This window comes from Ovis canadensis, chromosome 17 (assembly GCF_042477335.2).
Source record: "Ovis canadensis isolate MfBH-ARS-UI-01 breed Bighorn chromosome 17, ARS-UI_OviCan_v2, whole genome shotgun sequence".
In the NCBI taxonomy this organism is placed as follows: domain Eukaryota; kingdom Metazoa; phylum Chordata; class Mammalia; order Artiodactyla; family Bovidae; genus Ovis; species Ovis canadensis.
The window spans coordinates 68,392,320-68,409,999 of NC_091261.1; the positions used below are offsets into that span (position 1 = coordinate 68,392,320).

The 17,680-nt window shown below is 57.5% G+C and overlaps 2 protein-coding genes across 7 annotated transcripts in view; one reads left to right on the top strand and one right to left on the bottom strand.

The window, feature by feature from the left end:
* TESC (tescalcin) overlaps positions 1 to 6,850 on the top strand; it is a 69,155-nt gene extending 62,305 nt beyond the window's left edge. For both annotated transcript variants that reach the window (XM_069557577.1, XM_069557575.1), the window contains 4 exons: positions 467 to 528; positions 623 to 730; positions 4,310 to 4,357; positions 6,598 to 6,850. In XM_069557577.1, coding sequence (XP_069413678.1) covers positions 467 to 528; positions 623 to 730; positions 4,310 to 4,357; positions 6,598 to 6,675 — 296 coding nt within the window. In that variant the 3' untranslated portion in view covers positions 6,676 to 6,850. The remainder of the gene's footprint in view (positions 1 to 466; positions 529 to 622; positions 731 to 4,309; positions 4,358 to 6,597) is intronic.
* A 6,896-nt stretch (positions 6,851 to 13,746) lies between these two features.
* The window catches only part of FBXW8 (F-box and WD repeat domain containing 8), a 118,750-nt gene continuing 114,816 nt past the window's right edge, over positions 13,747 to 17,680 (bottom strand). For 2 of the 5 annotated variants that reach the window (XM_069557578.1, XM_069557579.1), the window contains 3 exons: positions 17,476 to 17,649; positions 14,902 to 15,012; positions 13,747 to 14,320 (listed from right to left, as the gene is read on the bottom strand). In XM_069557578.1, the coding sequence (XP_069413679.1) occupies positions 14,176 to 14,320; positions 14,902 to 15,012; positions 17,476 to 17,649 (430 nt within the window). In that variant the 3' untranslated portion in view covers positions 13,747 to 14,175. Of the gene's footprint in view, positions 14,321 to 14,901; positions 15,013 to 15,427; positions 17,650 to 17,680 lie in introns of those variants that run through there. The other 3 variants (XR_011249905.1, XR_011249904.1, XR_011249906.1) reach the window with 3 other exon arrangements.

A 17,680-nucleotide genomic window follows, 5' to 3' on the forward strand; every position in this document is an offset into this window, starting at 1 on the left:
ACTGAGAGAGAAGCTAGCTGAGCAGCTGTGAATGCCCCTCAGGGGCCGGCTCGGATCAGCCAGGGGCAGGAGGGAAGCAGCAGGGTCTGTGACCTGCCCCAAGCCCAGGATGGCAGCCAGCCTCTTGGGTCTGTCAGGAGTGACACCTTGAAGTCATGCTGAGATGATTTCCTGTTGATGAGACTGTCGCGTGGTCCATAATGAGGCAGAGGTGTAGTGACTCCCATTTTACAGATGGGAAAGCTGAGGCTCAGAGCAGTGAGGTCGCTTGCCCAAGGTCACCCACCTGAAGTGGCCCATCTGGCCCCACGCCCTTTGCCCTTGCCCCCTACGGCCTTGGCATTCGGGTTGCATTGCTGGGGGTGTTTTGCTCAGTTTGAGGGAGGGGGAGGTTGGGGTAGTGGGGAACCCAGGGCTCCCGTCTGCCTCACCTGACTCATCCTCTGCCTCTCCCCACCGCCCCCAGTTCTGTTCCACATGTACGACTCGGACAGCGACGGCCGCATCACCCTGGAAGAGTATCGAAATGTAAAGTATGCTCCCGCCTGGCGGGCCCCGGCACGCCCCGCGCTCAGCGGCCTGGCGGAGGCCGGAGCTCACGGTGTGTCTGCCCCTCCGGCAGGTGGTAGAGGAGCTGCTCTCGGGGAACCCGCACATCGAGAAGGAGTCGGCACGCTCCATCGCCGATGGCGCCATGATGGAGGCGGCCAGCGTCTGCGTGGGGCAGATGGTGAGCGCCTGGGGCCCCTGTCCCCACCCTCCTCTCCGCCGGCAGAGCCCTGCCCGCTGTGAGTCGGTGCTTCCCCAAGGCCTGGAGGGCAGAGACCGCACGTGGCCCGCTCACCGCTCCAGCTGGGCCTAGCACAGAGCTCTGCTCAGAGGCCTCGCTGCTTTCCTGTCCCACCAGAAGAGCAGATCTGAGGTCCCAGTCCTGGGGGGTCGGGCCAGGCAGGCGAGGCTGGGCTTTGGGGGGGCCACAGACCTTACTGGGTAGCTTCCCTGGGCCCATGGGTAGCACCTGGCACAGCGCCAGGCCCAGTCGGTGTACAGCATGGGCTCGCTGTCATTAATTTTATTATTAATGAGGTGATTTGTGGCCTGGAGGGCAGGGGTCTCCTGAGAGCCCACAGTCTGGTGTCCAGGGAGGAGCTGGGAGCATCGGGGGCCACGTGTAGATGAGACGGGGCTCTGCCATCCGGGCACGTGGCTGACGAGGGTGGGAGGCTTCCCGCTGGTGTCAGAAGTGGTGAGTCATTTCTCAGAGCCGGGCTCTTGGGCCTGGGGTTTCTCCTCCCGGCTCTGTTGACACGGGGCCCTCTGGGGTTGCAGGGTGTTGAGCAGCGTCCCTGGTTTCTACCTGCTGGATGCCAGTCACACCCTCCAAGGTGTGACAAGCAAACATTCTCCCGACACAGCTACCGCCCCTGGGTTGGCTCGGGGTCGGGGGTGTGTGTGAAAGAACCGATGGGGCAGAGGGCGCAGGGACGGACGGCCAGGGGACTGGGAGCCAGCGCGTCTGTGGGCGGCCACTGCCGGTGCTCACGGGCTCGGATGGTGCTGTTGGAGGTGGGGGGGAGTTGCCGGCTCCGTTGGGAGGCTCCAGGCACCCCCAGGATCCTCCGAAGGGTGAGCGCACAGAGTGTGCAGGCACCGTGCTAGGTTCTTCACGGGCATTGCTTCATGGACTTGTAGCCTTGTTTCACTGGTTCCAAGTGAACTAAGGGAACCAAGGCTCAGAGGCATAGGAATCTTCCGGACTTCCTGGGCAATGACCTGGACTCTTCTCTCTCACAGGGGCTCTGAGCCCCTGGGGCCTGTGCGGGCAGGCACATAGTCACCTCCATGGACTTTTTTCCTTGCAGGGGTGGGGGGATTGTCTCGGGTGTTCCCCCTGAGGCCACCTCCTCTGGCTCCTGCGTATTTACTATAGCTGCCGTCCCAGACACCACCACAGCCTTGGGGCCACCCCAGCCCAGGTGGAGGGATGTTTTTTTCCTACTGGAACCTGCTGTTTGTGCCCAGGCCCGTCATCTGGAGACGGCGGTCCTGGGCCTGCCCCCAGGGGCAAGGGGGCTGTGGTCACTTTACTGACCTGCATTTTATCTGTCTGCTTCAGGGGCCCTAGGGAGGCTTCTGAGTTTGGTGAACCCACCCTCCTCAGCAGATTAAACTGCTTCAGAAAGGGCTGGTGGCCTCGTTGGGGAGCGCGGGGATCCCCGGCTGAATCCCCACTTGATTTAATTACACTTTCCTCCAATAAATTGCTCCCTGTCGTACTCCAGTTTCAATTGGCGCGTTTTCTTAATTTGCTGTCATGAAATCGCTGGCAGCTGGCAGCTGCTGGTCTGCATAGAATCCATGCGTCCTTGGAGCCCGTGCCAGCTTCCCGGGGGGCACCCTGCCACCGTGGGCATCATCTGCCCTTAGTTACCAGTCCTCTTTGTGCTCGTAAAATGTTTTCTCATGTGCTCGTCGACCAGATAAACACAGAGATGAGGGGCGACCACGTCCTTTCATAGTGCGTGGCCTCTGAGGACACTTGAAGTTTCTGCCAAAGACAGACGAGGCATCGCCCACCATCATGGACTTCCAGGGCCGGCTGTCCGCTGCGGCTGGGATCTTTCCAGAGTGCGTCTCTGGGAAGCCTTCCTGTGGCTGGAGGGTGGGCCGGCTTTGCTGGGGCCTCAGCCCTAGTGCTTCCCTGGGCCTCTGGCCCCTCCACCTGCCTTGCTTCCACCGGGCACCCACCCTGCACGCTGGGCCTCGGGCCAGTGGAGCCTCATCTATAGTTGGCTCCTCTTGGCCGCCCTCGGGGGCCTGGGGTGGCCGGCAGGCGGAGGGCAGCCACTTCTTCTATCTGTTGACCCTGGTCAGGAAGAGCAGGCAGCCCTAGGGACAGAGCTGGTCCAGGCCTTCTAAGAATCTGGCATTTTTTCATAAAATTAAAAAGTATATCCCAAATTAGATTAAGAGCAGAGCCCACTTGAGGGGGCTGTTGTGAGATTCGCATCAGCTTGTGGTAATCACGTTGGTAAAACACTTGTAGCAGACGCATGGAGAGTGCCTGCTGGCATTTTCTTCCTTCTTTTTTAAATGAATTATTTATGCATGTATTTTTAGCTGCACTGGGTCTTCGTTGCTGCACGTGGGCTTTCTCGATCTGCAGCGAGCAGGGGTCACTCTAGGTGCGGTGCGCTGGCTTCTCAGAGCACTGGCTCAGTCATTGTGATGTATGAGCTTTGTTGCTCTGTGGCATGTGGGATCTTCGCAGACCAGGGATCAAACTGGTGTCCCCTGCATTGCAAGGTGACTCTGAACCACTGGGCCAGCAGGGACGTCCCTGGTGGTTCCTTAACTATGCATCAGAACAAACCTGTGAGCAGTTCGTAGAGAGAAGTGCTCTCTCCTGGCCCTCCTCCCTAAAGAGACGTGTCTCTGATGGGTTTTTCCCGACACAGATCAACGCACACACGAGTGTCTTCTAGTTCCGAGTCACACAACACGGCGTTCAGTTCCCCCGGCTTCCTCGTCCCCGTGCTGACCCCACACGTCCACGGGGCAGGTGGCAGCCATCTGCAAGCATCTTTGTGCTCCTTGTTTCTTTTCCCACTGGGTGCATCTCTTGGAGCCTCTTCCAAATCAGCCTATGTGGGATCGACCCCTTCTTCGTGGTAATCCGTAGCCCGGACAACCACACTTTCTTTGGCTGGTCTCGTGTTGACGGGCGGTGGGATGTCCACCCAGTTGTCATGGGCACGGAGGGCGCTGTGGGCCGGGGCGGGAGCTGTGGGGACTTGGTTGTAGCGGCATCAGGGGCAGGAGCCCTGCTTATCATCTTGTGCGTCCCCGTGTGCACAGGTGACTCGGCAGGAGGGAGGCTCCTGGACCCCATGCCATCAGGGTGACTCACGGGCAAGAAGGGGTGGGCCGTGCGGGCTGGCTTCATTCCCTTGGCCCTTTCCCCAGTGTCTGGAGCGCCGGTCAGCCCAGAGCTACTCTTAACCAAGCCTGGTTAAGAAGGCAGGATGGAGAAACAACGGGGGGTGTCTGTTGGTGGCCACCCCAGCCTCTGTGCCCACGCCACACCCCTTCTTTTCCCATCTTTGGCAGCCCTGTCCTCCCCAGGGGCACAGGCGGGGGTGAGCCTGCACCGGCTTCCACCCCACCCTCAAGGGGATGCTGGAGGCGCACAGTCCACAGTGTTCTTGTGGTCCTACCTACACGCCCCACCCCTCTTTCTGCGTCGGCGGGTGGAGGTGGAGGGCCTCTGGGCAGAAGCCACTCACTGCGCCCCGTTCTCTGTCTGCAGGAGCCCGATCAGGTGTACGAGGGGATCACCTTCGATGACTTTCTAAAGGTGGGTGCCTGGGAGTTGGGGGTGGGCATGGGGGCTGCACTGGGGCCTTGCAGGGGACCCTGCTGGTCAGGAAGAGACAGGCGTCTCGAGGGAACAGGGTCTAGTCTGAGTGTGGTCTTTACGGTGGTTTAAACTGGTTTTACGTATGTTTATTGGAAGGGTGATGATAGTCACAGACGCTCAAAACAACTTAGCAAGCACAAAAGGGCCTCTGAGGAAGGCTCCGTTTTTCTCCCCATCCAGTCCCTGGTCCCCTTTCTCAGAAGCACCCTGTTGACAGCTGGAACCAGGGTCTGGAATGTTCAACGCCTGTGAGCCCAGCTCTTCTCAGAAGCACGTGCTGGTGCTGCCCACGTGTGGCCCCGCCGTCCTCCTGGGCCTCGCAGACAGTGCTGCGTGCCCAGCTGCCCACCTTCCACCCTGGTTAGTGGACATTCAGGCCTCGCCCAGCCTTCATGGCTGTAAACGTGCCCGCAGACTGGGAACGGGTCCTGGGTGCTTTGATCGGTGAGGAGTCAAGCCCCCCTCCTGTACTCTGCCCACTCTTTGGCCCTAAGCACCCCAACAGTGGGGTCCCTGCACCCCTTCCAGGAGCTGAGGAAGATGGGAGGTTAGGGCAACGATAGCCAGGGTCTCCTGGGCCAGCCGCCAGTGCTCTCAGGTGGCCCTGAGGGAACAGGCCTGTGCCTGGGATGGGGTTGGGGACCCCGACCCCATGGCTGAAACTCTACGAAGCCGAGGGGCAGCCTGCCTGAGAGGCTCCCCCAAAGTCTGAGCCGCCAACTTGGCCGGTCATGAGAAGAGGAGGGTCATGGGTGGTACAGACCAGGCCTGAAGGAGAGACTGGAAGGGTCTGCTGGGCTGGAGGAGGGCAGCCTCCCTCTCAGATGTGCCCTGCCCATCCCCCAGGGCAGGTGGGTGGGGAGAAGTTGAGCTGGCATTTGTGCCATGGGTCACCTTGGCACGTGGAAAGATGGTAACACCCAAGCAAGAACCAGAGTGAGCAGTGAGAAGACCAGGGAGGCCAAGGGGAGGTTAGGGAGGGGAAGGATGCTGCTTTAGGCCAGAAGATGAGATAAAATCCTTTTTGGTCCCAGAAAACCAGCTTCTTCCCCAGCAGTCCGTTCCCCAGCCCTGCCCTGCCCGCCTCCAGGGCTCCCCAGTCCAAGGCCGCTGGGCTTTTCCCCACCAGCCGGCCACTCCCGTTCTCTGAGCCCCATCGTGACCCTCTCATCACCTTGGCGTTTGGCAGAAACCACTCTGCGCATCCAGACATCTCTTCCTGGGAACACCCTGCCCACCTAACAAGGAAAGCGCCTCGGGCTGTGGGCGTGTGACGGTGGCCGAAAATGTGCCGAGGCCTCCCTGTGGCTTGGGTGCCCACAGGACTGTGCTCGCCCGAGCTGCGTGGCTGTCCCTGCAGATGTTGAGGGCAACACTGTGAGAGCCTGAAGTTCTTACATAATCAGGGAGACGGTGACCAGTCACCGCCCATCACACCCCTCGGTTCTTGCCCGCATCCTTCCGGCCGTCTCACCATCTGTGGTCCTCTTGGGCCCCAAGTGGCCGAGGAACAGGAGTCCTGGGCACTGGAGCTCATGGCGCGGCATAGGGTCTGGTGGCCTGAGTGTCCGCTAGGGACCTGGCCAGGATGGACCCTGATGGAGGTGCCAGGTATGTGGTGACAGACGTGATCTTCGGCAGAAATCACCTTTCCTGGGCAGGAGCTTGTCTTTCTGGAACACGGTGACCTATCTCTAGGTTATAAAGATCTGTCACGACCTTTGAATGAATGATAATGGCTTGATGAGATCTTAGAATTACACAGTCCTTAACAGTTTACAAGCCACTTCCATACAGGATTCCACGGGAGCCCCCACCACGGAATGGGCAGCACAGGTGGTGGTCTCCACGTCTTTCTGGTGCAAAGGAGGTTTAACACGGTCTCAGGAATTTGCATGAAAATCAGAGTCTGAAGTGGTGATGGGTGGGATTTGAGCGACTTCAGCTAGGAGCCTGGATTCAGCACTTAAATAATAACTTGCTGTAACAGTCCAGAAAGAATCCAAATGTCAGAGCCCAGTTAACCAGCACAGAGGCAGATGGAAGAGGTTCCATGCTTCGCTCTGGATCTCACCTGCGGGGGCATCACGGTGGGCGGCAGAGGTGGGCGGGCGGGGAGTGGCCGGGGGTCTTGGGGGACAGGGATGCCCACTCACGCTGCTCCGTCCGTGCTCCAGATCTGGCAGGGCATTGACATCGAGACCAAGATGCACGTCCGCTTCCTTAACATGGAGACCATCGCCCTGTGCCACTGACTGCCCGCCCCCACGGAGCGCCTGCACCGGGATCTGGGCTGCGCGGGGGGGCCCATTTGCTGCAGCCTTTATTGTAAATAGCCGACACGCCTCGCTCATCTCGTTTTCCTGCAGGGTATGGTGTGTGAGACTTTGCTGTTTTTATCTCTAATAAAAAAGGAAAAGGGTTTGGTAATGAGCGTGGCTCCTATCTGTTCCCCGCATCCACGCACATGGTGTCCTGGCCATCTGGCAGCCCAGAGGTTAACCGCGAGGAGCAAGCAAAGGCTGGTTTGCAAGGGGATTTTTTTTCCTCCCTTCCTGTCTGGCGTGTTTGGGGTTAACAGGTTGCTGTTTTCCCGACACAAGTGCTGGGAACTTGGGAACAAGGGCAGGGGTTGGGCTGCGGGGGTGGGGGACTTCCTGGGTGTCACGATCTGATATTCAGACCCAAGGAGAAGAGGTGAGCAGGGCCAGCCACGGGGACCACCCAAGTTCACCCCATGGTACTGGGGGCACTGGCAGTTAGCCTGGTGGGATCAGATTCGGGGGGCCTGGCCTGAGGACAGGGGTAACCACACAGCCTGCACCCCGAGGTCTGCAGCACAGCGGTAGCTGGGGAGGCCACCGGCCCAGGTAAGCATCTCCCACACCTCCGGTTGTTGCCTGCTGGCAGTGGAGGGTGAGGCAAGGGGGAAACACAGTCGTTCAGCTGGGGGCGGTGGCTGTGGCCGGGGAGTCAGCACAGGGCTGGCCTTCGGTGGTGCCCTGGGGACCTGCTGCCTCTCTTGGGCAGCGCTGTGCTCTCTAGTCACGTTCCGCTTCCTGGCGGTCCCTGTTATTGACACCCACTGGAATGCACCTTCCTAGCCTTCTAGGAAAGCTCCCCTCATCACTGGTTACTGCTATTATTCTTTGTGCTCTTAAATTTGCAATTCAGTTTTGGTATTAAGCATCTTTTACCTACCGTACACTCACACGTTGGGGTTCAGACTGTAACAGGCACGCCCTGGAGCCTTCGTCCGATGCCCAGCGCCCGGGTCTACGTGCCCCTGGAGCTGTGTCAGGCGCACACAGCAGACGTGTTGCTTAGGACGAGGTGAATGTCGGTATTTTGAAGCCAAAACAGAGCCACGAGGCGATGAAGGGAAGCGTGACCACCTAGCACAGAGTTGAGGAGCCTGTGTCTGAGGGGGGCGGCAGAGCTGGGAAGCCCTCCTTATTCAGATGGTGAGCGCTGACGTGGGCGTTCCAGCCCTGGGGAGCGCATGGTGGGGCGGCTGGGACCTCCGACCCCAGCGGGGCCTGAGGAACGCCGGCTCCGTGGACCCGATGTGCAAACAGGCCTCTGGGACAGCGCCAGCCCATCTCCATCTCTGGTGAGTTGAGAGCCGTGTGGAGTCACTTCCGGAGCTCTGCTGCTTTTTTGTAATTTTTACTGGTTTTTGGCCTTTTAATGAAGTATAGTTGATTTACAACATTGTGCTAATTTCTGCTGTACAGCAGAGTGATTCAGTTAGACATATAATACGTACATCCTTTTTGTATATTCCTTCCCACTATGGTTTATCCCAGGAGACTGGATGTAGTTCCCAGGGCCGTACTTTTGGATTTGCTTGTTTGGTGCTGAATTCCAGAAATGTTTTGACATCTTCAGGAGCAAAGCCCGAGGCCTCTGCTTCTTACCCTCCCCGTGCCAGCATTTGTGCGGGAGACTGGGATGTGATTGCCCCCACCCCTGACTCCAACATCCCTCCCCGCTCCTCCCGCTGCTGGGATCTGGTTGCCAGCAGAAGGAATTTAGAAAGACCTGCAGTCAGGAGAGCTGGTCCTATGTAAGTGCTAGTCAGCGCTCGTCCAGGACGGGCCTGCAGTGAGACACCCGCAGCCTGGCCGAAGCGCACACGCCCCTAGCCCCCGGCCCCTGCCGAGCCCTTTTCCGCCTAGCACGAATGCCAGGGGCCTGCGGAGTCGCTTAGCAGCAGGCCTGCTGGCATGGCCAGCGAGGGCTGAATTTTCTGGGATTCTCCCAGTGTGCTTCAGTCTTCTCAACAAAGGCAGTTCATGAACGTAGTGTTTTTGTAAGTAACAGACCTTGCACCTGCCCAGCCTGCATCTGGGAGCGTAGCCACTGTGGGTACAGAGCGTACGTTTGCACTTGTTTAGACCACCAAGGGCTGGCTGGATGTCTTTGGAGCTTTGGCCACGGCTTACCTAAACTGCTAGTTTGAAAGGGATTTATTCACCCCGAGCCTGGTCCATGCTGCCCAAGAGCATGATGACACCCCACTGTCACGGAGGGAGTCTGACCTCCTTCCACCACAAGGCGGGCCAGAGCCAGCCTGGGGCTCTCCTGCGGGCTCCCAGGGCACCGTGTGCATGAGGTGGTGTTTTCATTCATTTGGTCATCCAGGGAGTGATTGGGGTCGGCTGTTAGTTAGGGCAGACCCACTCCTAGGGAGGGCGGTTATTCCCTAGTCGGCTGGCCTTTGACTGGAAATAACGAGGGTCACTGCCCTGGGCACAAGTCTTTGGCTCCTGTGACAGGCTGGACCGGTGAGTGTGCTCAGGAGGGGCAGAGACCCCGAGTGAGTGTAGCTCTGCCCCTGTCTGAAGTGACGTGTCTGTTGATTTCTCAATTTGCCTGCTGTAGAACAAATGCCCTTGTTTTACAGCTTTTCTCTTATTGGGAATTATACTCATGACTAATCAATGCTAAATCAAATATTTGAAGTCAGTGCTCTGAGGGCCTCGGGCTGTGGGTGGAGGAGACGGAGCAGGGACGTGTCCACAGCGTGCAGGATGAGGGTGAGGTCACCTCTCCCCACGTTCTCCACCCACTTCCCAGGAATTGGGGTGAAGGCAGGATTAGTCCAGTGTTGCCATATGACCAAGGAGAAAATGTTACCAGAACTCTGCTTTTGGCTGTTAGAATACAGCAATTTGACACACACACGGCCATGTGGTAGGTTTACCAAAGGGCTGTGTAATGGAAATCTAATACGAGAAGCTCAAGGGGAACCTGCAGCCACGTTAGACATGAATTATGGATAAGGGAATGGAGTAAGATGGCAGGAACTTTCAGTTTTAGCTGAGCACCCTCTGAGGGAACAAGTTTTCGAGTTATGCCTAGACTTCAGCAGTTTGATTATTTTCTGACCCCAGGGGTGGCTGGGGATGTTCTTTATGTGCTTTGCTAATGGGAAGCAGGTTCATGTGTGGATCTGATCCTTGTCACCGAGCAGGTGAACCCATCTCTGCTGCCTGGGGTTCACCAGGCTGAAGCTCAACCTCACAGCACAGTGACTTGCCGTAGGTTGATGGAGTTAAAAATACAAGTTGCCTTGCAAGCTGTCCTCCCCCACAGTGACCTTGGGAAGGCTCCCAAGGAGCTCCTCCTTGGGAGGAGCCGGGGCTTTCACCACCACCTCCCAGGGTGTCAGTATTGCCTTTGTCTCTGGGCTTCTCCAGAACCGGTGATCAATGCCAGGAGGGATTCAGTGGTTGGAGGAACTTGGCCCCTAGGACTGGGGGCTCTGATGGGCACGTGGTGGCTGCTCTTCCTCCTAACCCACTGGTGGACCAGGTCAGCAGGAACTGGGTTTCCTGTCTTTACCCCGGAAAAGCCCACGGGGCAGCGGTCAGGTGGGCGGATGCACTAAGGTGGGTGGATGCGCCCAAGGAGCAGCTTGCAGCCTCCCTCTAGGAATCAAGGAGGGGGCGTTCGCGCTGGGCGAGGGGAGATTGGGACAGGCTCGGTTCTGGGTGTGGGGGAGCCTGCCCACCCATTCTAGGGGCAGAGAAGTTCCCTGGTGGAGCCTCTGCTTGGAAGCCTCCGCTCAGCAGCAGAGGCAGGGAGAGAGCAGGCTAGTGCCCACGTGGCACCGGCTGGAGCCCAATGAGGGGGGGCCCTGCCACTGCCCACCCCAGGTAGCGCCATCCAAATTGCCCTGGGCCCTGCACAGCAGCCAGGGAGCCATCTGGCCTGGCTGCGGGTGAGGTGGGCAGGTCCATGTGGTTGGGAATCCGGGGCCTGGCGGCTGGCACCGCTCGCTCCCGGATACCACAGCCGCTGTGCAGAGCGAAGGCCTGAGTAAGGGAAGGCCAGCAGCCCCCAGCTCTGCCCGTCCTGACAGGCCCCAGTAAGAGAAGGCTGCATCCCCACCAGGCCACTTCTCTCCAGTGGTGAGCAGGGCTGGTTCACTGTGCCCAGTGTTTGCCATCTGGATGCAGGGTGAGACACTGTTCTCTCAAATGGAGAGAGTCCTGGCTCTGGAGGGTACGGAGGACTTGGACCAGAACTCCACTCTTGGGGACACTGCGTTTTCCTCGAGTCAGCTGAACCCCCTCAGCCAGGGCAGGCTCTCCTTGCAGGGGAAGATGGGGCCCTGGGATGTGTCCTCAAGTGAATCACTCCCTGGGCAGCGCCATCTAGTGGCCGCAGCTGGAATCCTCGGGGAACTCGGGTTTCCCGTGGAGAATCTGATGAAGAGGCACACTTCCTCCCAGAAAACGCCCTTATGCAGAGTTTCACACACTGTGTGTGGGTCTCCTGGATCCTGGGCTAGGAGCCCCTCTAACAGTGGTTCTGGGGGAAAACTCTTCAACATGCTACGTGAGACTTTTAGGGGGAGAAGGGACAGCTGGTAGAGTGGTGTGCTGGGGGCGCTGCTGCCACACACCTTGCCAGGGTGAATAATTTTGGCAATAAATACACTTGAAAAATGTAGTATCAGAACACAGACATGTCATAAAGTGGAAAAAGCCAGACAAGACAAAGGTCCCTGGCGTTTGGCCCTCTGGCTCCCCCAGAGGGCTGTCCTGATCTTCAGGGAAGACCTGGGGCTGAGGCTGAAGGAGCAGAGCAGACTTCGGGTCAGTCAGCTAAGAACTCAGCCGGCAGAGGAGTTCCCACGAAACAGCCAGCGGGGACATAGGTGAGGTGGGGCAGACAGGGGTGCACGTGGGCCCAGATTTCTTGAAGCCACTGGAGAGTGGTTGTTCACAAAGGAACTACAAACGTTTCCCCATCAGGGCGACTTCTTCCGGGACATAAGGTTTACTGCAAAAAAACGCTGACTGAGCTCGGCGTGCCTGGAGGTTATAGTCTGGGTCCAGGAAACTCTTCACAAAACCCAGGTGGTTTATGTTATCAACAGGCTAGGAAGGAAAAACCCCACGCTTGCTTTTTACCCTGGACCTGGCAGTGAATCAAAGTAGCTGAAAACTATTTTTATTTTCAGTAAAATTTTCTGGGTCTAATTTCTTTTGAACTCTTTCATTATCCTTAATTCCTGCAAAGCTAAGAGGGAGACTCTATCTGCAAAATGAACAGTGAAATCAGACGGCAAGGGGGCTGGTGCTTAAAGGAGAAGCTACTTTCCCCAGTGGTGAGACTGAGAGATGGACACCACGTAGAGCAGTGTCACTCGGGGGTCACAGCAGTGAGATCAAGCCCAGTACATGCGTGATTCGCCAGCTGCAGGCCAGCTTCATCTGGGAAGTGATGGGGCTTTCTGAAGGGAAGCAGGAAACCCCACTGACACAGCTGCGCTCTCGGGAGGAGGGATGGGTCCCAGAGCCTCTCTCTCTCTCTCTCTGGCTCTGTCATCCTCTAGCTGGATGTGCATCTTTTATGATGAAGACCTTAATCTGAAAAAGAAAGCCTTCCACAACCCTCAGGACTCAAAAGTTCTAGGACTCCAGGTAATGGTGGGTTTCCCAACCATATGTCCATGCTTGTGAACAGCAGGAAGGCTGCACTTTGCTCTTGGATCAGTGTAGGCAAATTATCCCCACGCTGAAAATATACTTACTCTGTTTGATAGTCCCTTGGGCCTTCTTTTTTAAAATCTTTATCAACAGTTGTATATTTCATCTTTTAAAAAAACTGCTTTTGGCTTTAGGATCAACTTCACCATTTGTTGGTGTTCATGAGATTTCCCTGGTGGCTCAGATGGAAAAGAATCCGCCTGCAATTCAGGAGACCCTGGGCTGGGAAGATCCCCTGGAAAAGGGAATGGCAACCTACTCCAGTATTCTTGCCGGGAGAACCCCATGGACAGAGGAGCCTGGTGAGCTGCCCTCCATAGCGTAAAGAGTGGTCCCCGACTGAGCAACTAACGCTCAAACACTGGCTCATTGGTGCGTTTATCCTTGGCGCCTGCCTGCTGCTGGGGGTCACTGGGGCCTCTCTCGAGCGCTCTGGGGTGCCCGCTCAGTGCACTGGCTTCCTGCCTTGCCTTCCATCAAGTCGTAAGGTCTCCCTGCCCCATCCTGGCCTCCGCCCCTGGGTCTGGATGGCAGCGCTTCCACTGACCCCTTCCTGGTTTCGGTTTCCATTTCCCTCTTGAAAAGCAAGTTCGATTCATGCTGCTTACAGCGGAAACCAACCCAATGTTGTAAAGCAGTTCTCCTCCAATTAAAAGTATAAAAACCCCAAGTTAATCCAGGAGCGCCTGGAGTTTCCAGGTCTTCGCTCTGCTTAGCACTCTGTTGATGTCTGATTGTAACCCGCTGGGACTGGGGGCCCTGGACTGGGCCTGTCTGCTGGTACTGCTCTTATCTGAGCTGCTCCTTGTGGCCTCCATACATGGTCATTTCTTGTGTGTGGCCTGTGGGTATCTGAAAAGGTACAGAATCCTATCTACATCCACTGTGTTGAGCTTATAAATTATATTAAGTATGTCTTCCAAATCCTTTCATGTTTTTACTGATTTGATCTGACCACCCACTATGAGCACGGCTTTGTCTGTTTAGCTCCATCCGTTTTCTGCTTTGATATTTTGGAGGTATGGTAGGCGGCTGCTGCTGCTGGTTACAAGAGTCTTTAAATCAAGAGGAGTGCAATAGTTTGCCCTCTTAATCTTACGGAAATGGAAGCTATTTATCAGCATGAACAGGTCTCTTGGGTTACCCTGTCTTATCTTAGTGGGTTAACATATAATGGTTCCTCCGGTATTGTCCCCTCTTGTCATTCTCTACTCCAGAATCCATCATCTTCCCCTATGTGGAGGACAGTTTATTCATAAGGCTGTAGAAAATGTCTACTTTATATCACGTTACAGACACTGTAATAAGCAAAACAATTAATGAAATCATTGTACAAATATATAATTATAAATCAAAAGCTACCAGGATAAAGGACTACTCTCCAGACTGGGGACGACCCAGAGTTGAATTCGTGATCTCAGATCCAAGAGCTGGGTGGGTGATGAGGCCTTGTCAGCTCGGAGACCAGCGTCTCCAGAGGCCCCCCAAAGAAGGGGTTTGGAGACTGGAAAGAGAGAGAGTGAGTGTGCTGGAGCGGGGTGCTACAGGGCCTCACCTGGGAGCTACAGTGAAGGCCTCTGCGTAGTGTACACAATGATGCAGGGAGACCCCCAGCAAAGGGGAAAGCAAAGGCGCAGAGGAAGGTGGGGGTCACAGGTGTGGGGTCACACAGTGCGCCCTGGGGTTGCTCTTCTCCCCTACACTTACAGCCCCGTGGGTGCCCCTCCTGCTTTCCAGTGAGGCGCTTCCCTAAATCCTGTCAGGCGGGAAGGCGAGTGCGAGGTCGTAGTTGTAACCCGGCATGGCGTCGCAGGCCGAGCGGCAGATGGGCACCGTGCTCTGAAAGGCCAGCTGGTCCACTGCAAACGCGTAGGCCTGGATGAGCCCCCGGTGTCTAGAGAACGCACAGAGAAAGCACGGTCAGTCCCAGGGCCCAGCCCCTGCCCCCGTGGCGTCTGCTCGAGACAGCCGTTCATGACGAATGTCCCAGTGTGTCTAACATTCCAGTCCGCGCCTAGAGATGAAGAGGTGAGCAGACAGGCTTGGCGGAGGGAAGGGAATGTGGGGGAGGCCCCGGCTGGGCAGGGAACCAGGCCTCCGGTACTAAGGAGGGCCTCTGAGCCCCGGCTGGCAGCTTGGGCTGAGCGTGAGGACTGGGCTTTGGCACTGTCCCTAGGCTTCTACCACCATCCTAAGCCTTCAGTCTTGGGCTCCAGGCATCTGGCCACAGCCCCACCATGCCCCTACCACCTCCCCGCCCCTGCAGCATCCAGCTGCAGCTGCAGCAGGCACTCAGCCCGTGGTGCTGGCCACATCTATGGGTCTGTTCCTGACCTCAGTGAAAACAACGGCCATGCCTGAGGGTACGCCCTGTAAGGAACAAGGTGGCCCGGGCTGTTCTGGAAACAAAATCAGGCTAAGACTGTCTGTTCTAACGCCTACACACTCAGACCAACCCCCGCCCCGAGCGCTGACCTGCGGTGGGTGGCGAAGTTGTCCAGGTCGGCGTTGCGCACCACCCGCTCGTAGGGCACGTGGGCCGTGATGAGGCTGTGGCTGTTGAAGGAGATGTGCCGCACGGGGTGTCTGGAACACAGGGGGATGCTCATCAGGGTAAGCCTGTGGAAACTCACGGCCTACCTCTGCCGCCAGGCTCTTCCTTCACAGCGGAGGAAACTGCGCCCCCGAGGGCCAGTGTCTGGCCTCCGGCCCCCAGCCTCGCGGAGGCCAGGCCGCCCGCTGGGCCTCCTCTGGGCACGCGTCTCCAGAGCCCTATGCTCTGGCCAGCGCTCCAGCACCTGGCGCGCTGGGACGTGAAAGGACACATAACCGGAGACGCCTCAGACACACGCAGGGGAGAACAGCCCCTCTCGTGGGCTTTGTGATGCCCATCATCACTGGCCCAGCCACGCCAGCTCTGAGCTGGGCTCCCCATCTGCAGGGGGTGCCCCACGCTGCCCACCAAGGCCCCGCCAGGCCCTGGACTCAGGAGCCCCCTCACCTCACTACTCTTGAGAGGATCCTCCGCTCTGACCCAGACACCTGGCCTGCCTTGGCCACGCCCAGGACAGGACTCCCGCTCAGCCCCTCTCAGGGCTGGGCTGACAGGTAGTCAGAGGGCTGTACTCTGGGTTGTGACAGCACATTCAGAAAGTTCAGGGACAGAGTGGCTTCAAACCTGTGTGTAAGGTAAGTGTTAGTCACTCAGTCGTGCCCGACTCTTCATGACCCAGTGGACTGCAGCCCACCAGGCTCCTCCATCCTCAGTCCATGAGATTTTCCAGGCAAGGATACTGGAGTGGGTTGCCATAAAACCTATGTAGCAGACTTTTTGTTCACTTCAAAAAACTTCCTCCAGTGGAGCAATGGGCCAGACATACGATAGAAAAGCTGTCTAATGCAAGCAGATGGCTGCCATCAGAGAGCGTCCCAGCTGTTAAGAAGGTGGGCTCTATTCTCATGAAAAGCAGCCAGTGTCCCCAGAGATGTGATGAGACACAGTTCAGCACTGGGAGGAGGAACAGGAGACACCAGCACAGACCACAGGGGTCAGCCAGGCCCTCTGAGAAGGGCAGAGGGTGGCCTGGAGGGGCTGAGGGGGTGTCCCTGCTCTGGAGATGGCTGGGGCAGGACAGGCATCTTGGCCCAGAGCAGAGGATCCTCTTAAGGTGGTGACGGGGTTCCCGAGTCCAGGGTCTGTGGCACTGGCTGGACAGAAAGTATTCCTGGAGAACTTTGCTTTTAGGGCCCAGCGAGGCAAGAGGGCTGGAGAGCAAAGACGAGAGGAGGTCGGGGCTCAGTCCCAGGCGTGCTGCTGGCTGGCGGGGGGAGGGGCTGGGGAGTGTGGCTGTGGTGGGCAGTGGGACGGGAGGCTGAGAACAGGGGGACCAGAGCTCGAGAGGGCATGGGGCACTGGCCGCCAGGACTGGACTGAGTCTGAGAACCCCTGGCAGACTGAGCAGCACCAAAGCCTTGCGCTGGTAGACGAGGCTGAGACCTCCTCTGGGACAAGCACTAGGCACTGGTGAGGACTGACGGGCATCATGAACGAGCTAGGAAGGCGGCGCAGGACACAGCTCTGGGCACGACCTTACTTACCCCGGCTTCACCTTAATGATCCACCCGAGGGAGAACAGCTTTTCAGGGAGAGAGAGATGAGCTCTGCTCAAGGGCAGGCCTCGTGGGCTGTTGGAGCGGCCAGGCTGAGACAGCTCTTGAGAAAAAAGTAAAGGCTGTCCTTACAGGAGATGGTTCTGGGTGGCAGCGGTGTGGGCATTTGCTGCCTTCTGGCACCACCTGGTGGCAACTCGGTGTGTCACCACGGAAGGCAGGCACCCCAGCCGAGAAAGCTGCCAGCCCAGCACCGGCTACCACTGCCCAGCAAGGCAAGCCAGTCCTCTTTGGACCTCGTACCTAAACTAGACCTGTGCGCAGTCTTCATTTCATCACGCCCTGCAGCTGGCGGGCACACGCCTTGGTGTGTATCTGCAGCCTCAACTGTGGAAGCGCTGCGTCTCACCACAGTGGTGCTGAGGGACAACCGGGGGGGTAGGGGTGGGAGGGGTTCACTGCCTGTCTCCTGCAGGGATGTGGAGGGGCTGGGCGAGGGGGCAGCCTCGGGTCGGCTCCAGCTGATCCCTACTCAAGCGAGACCACCTCTGCTTTAAAGGTTAGAAGCAAGCTCAAGATTTTAACAGGTGAGGCCCCCTTAGTATCCATTTACCTAGCCATCTGCTCTGCTTGGGAGAGTATCTGTCTCTTGAATTTTAGAGCTAAAGGTTAAAGTTACAAATTCCTCTTTAGCTGAACCTAAATTTTTCAGTGTAAAGCGCCCTTGTAAACAGCAACACTCCCTGGAGTGGACGGATGTGGGGGGGGTCTGTCCCATCACGGTCTCTACCTGAGCTGGGTGGTGGCCGTCTGAACAGGCAGAAGTGACCAGCTCCAGTTCTGAGCCCATTTCCAGAGATCTCAGCAGCTGGCTTGGAGGATCACAGCAAGGACAGTCTGCGAAGTGCTTGCCACCGCAGCGCCTGTGGGCCAGCCTACCTGGAGTGAACCTCCCACAGCTTCTGGCTCATCCGGTAGTCCCACACGGAGACCAGGCCCTCCTCGCCTCCACTGACAATCTTCCAGTCATCCATCTGGACTGCGGACACTCCGAGCTGGTGGGCGGAGATGGACAGGGCGATGCTGTCAGTGCGGAGGTCGTGGATCCTCACCCTGCAGGGCCCAAGGTGAGCAGAGAAATTAG